Raw genomic sequence first — 1,642 nt, 5'->3', positions numbered from 1 at the left:
AGGGAGGGGGCACAGGGAATAAGGGGCTGAGCCCCCCAGATAGTCCCAGCCTTTCTTTACTGGTGACACTGGGAACACTGGGCAGTGGCAGACACTCAGGGAAGGGGGGGGGTTGTCACCCATGGGAGTTTGGGGGAAGAAGGGGGGAAAGGAAAGAGTGAACAGAACCAAGTGGGACACCAGTTTCCATTAAAGACCAGTTAGCAGGGAACTGGGAGAGGAGAGACACCCCCAAAATGCCTCCAGAGGATCAAAGTTCCCACCCCAGGACCGGTTTATGTCAGTCCAGTGAGACCCCAAAACCCAAATGGGCCATAAGTGGGAGCAGTGGGCCAGTTTATCCCACTGCAGAGGGATCCCCAAGCTGGGCCATACTGGGAGCACTGGGCTGTTTAACCCCACACTCTGGAAGGATCCCAAATGCCAGTCAGGCTGGTTTCTCTCTCTCCTGGGGGAACCCAAAGGGGGCTATACTGGGAGCACTGGGAAGAGCCAAGGGGGGGTTCAAATAAAGACAGAGACAGGCAGATCCATTAACCAAAATATCCTGCAGGTTCTATTCACAAGGAAAAGCTCCAGTCCATCTTTTTATTCAGTTTTTTTTTGAAAAATTTCCTGACGTTACAGAACTAAACTGAAATGTTTTTTTTTTTGTGTGGTTTTTTTTCTTTTTTGTGGGTTTGGGTTTTTTTTGCCTTTTTTTTTATTTCCACTCTTAACATTTTATGACAAAAACAGAAACTTCATGAGCCGAAAAAAGGAGGGGGGGGGGAGAAAGGGAGGGAGGTGCGGGGAAAGGGAGGGGAGAGGAGAGAGAAGCTTTATAAAACTAAGATTTGGGGTTCAGCAGTTTTTTGTTTTAAGAGAGCTGAACGAAAGGAATTAAAATGCTTTTATCTTTTAATTCAAAAAAACCCGAAAAAAAAAACCCCAAAAACAAAAACCAGAACAAAAATGAAACAAACTGAACCTGGTGAGTGGCGCGAGGCTGGAGGAACCGAAAATGTACAAACTAGTTAAAACCTGGGTCGGTGCTAAAGGGGCCGCAGATGGATGGCGAGGCTGGGGGGGGTCCGGGGCCCCCCTAACTGCTGCCCATGCCCCCGGTCTCCGAGGAGAGCCTGCAACGAGAAAAGGGCGTCAGAGGGACCCCCCCAAAGGAAGAAAGGGGGTCAGAAGGGCCCCCCACTGAGGAGGAAAAGGCTTTAGAGGGACCCCTGCAATGAGAAAAGGGCATCAGAGGGAGTCCCAAATGAGGAAGGGCTCCCCCCACCCCAAGTGAAGAAGGGGCATCAGAGGGACACCTGCAATGAGGGAAGGGTGTCAGAGGGACCCCCCCCGTGAGAAAAGGGCAAAGGGGATCCCTGCAACGAGGAAAGGGCATCTCAGGGACCCCCTCCTAATGTGGAAGGGGCGTCAGAGGGGCCCCTCCTGACAAGGAAAGGGTGTCAGAGGGACCCACCCCAATGAGGAAAGGGATTAGGGGACCCCCTGCAACAAGGAAAGGGCTTCAGAGGGGCCCCCAATGAGGGAAGGGCATCAGAGGGACTCCCCAGTGAGGAAAGGGTGGGGAGGGGCCCCTCAACAAGGAAAGGGCACCAAAGGGGATCCTTGAATGAGGAAAGGGCATCAGAGGGGATCC

At 52.4% G+C, this 1,642-nt stretch overlaps 1 protein-coding gene across 1 annotated transcript in view; it reads right to left on the bottom strand.

The window, feature by feature from the left end:
• Positions 1 to 529: 529 nt before the first annotated feature.
• Positions 530 to 1,642, bottom strand: part of PCBP2 (poly(rC) binding protein 2) — a 13,651-nt gene continuing 12,538 nt past the window's right edge. The window contains exon 11 of the mRNA XM_029958627.1: positions 530 to 1,121. Within this exon, the coding sequence (XP_029814487.1) occupies positions 1,085 to 1,121 (37 nt within the window). The 3' untranslated portion in view covers positions 530 to 1,084. The remainder of the gene's footprint in view (positions 1,122 to 1,642) is intronic.

Source organism: Manacus vitellinus, unplaced genomic scaffold (genome assembly GCF_001715985.3).
Source record: "Manacus vitellinus isolate BGI_N305 unplaced genomic scaffold, ASM171598v3 scaffold_160_pilon, whole genome shotgun sequence".
Taxonomy (NCBI): Eukaryota; Metazoa; Chordata; class Aves; order Passeriformes; family Pipridae; genus Manacus; species Manacus vitellinus.
The sequence above is the reverse complement of the archived record's forward strand: the minus strand, read 5'-3'. Positions and strand labels throughout refer to the sequence as shown.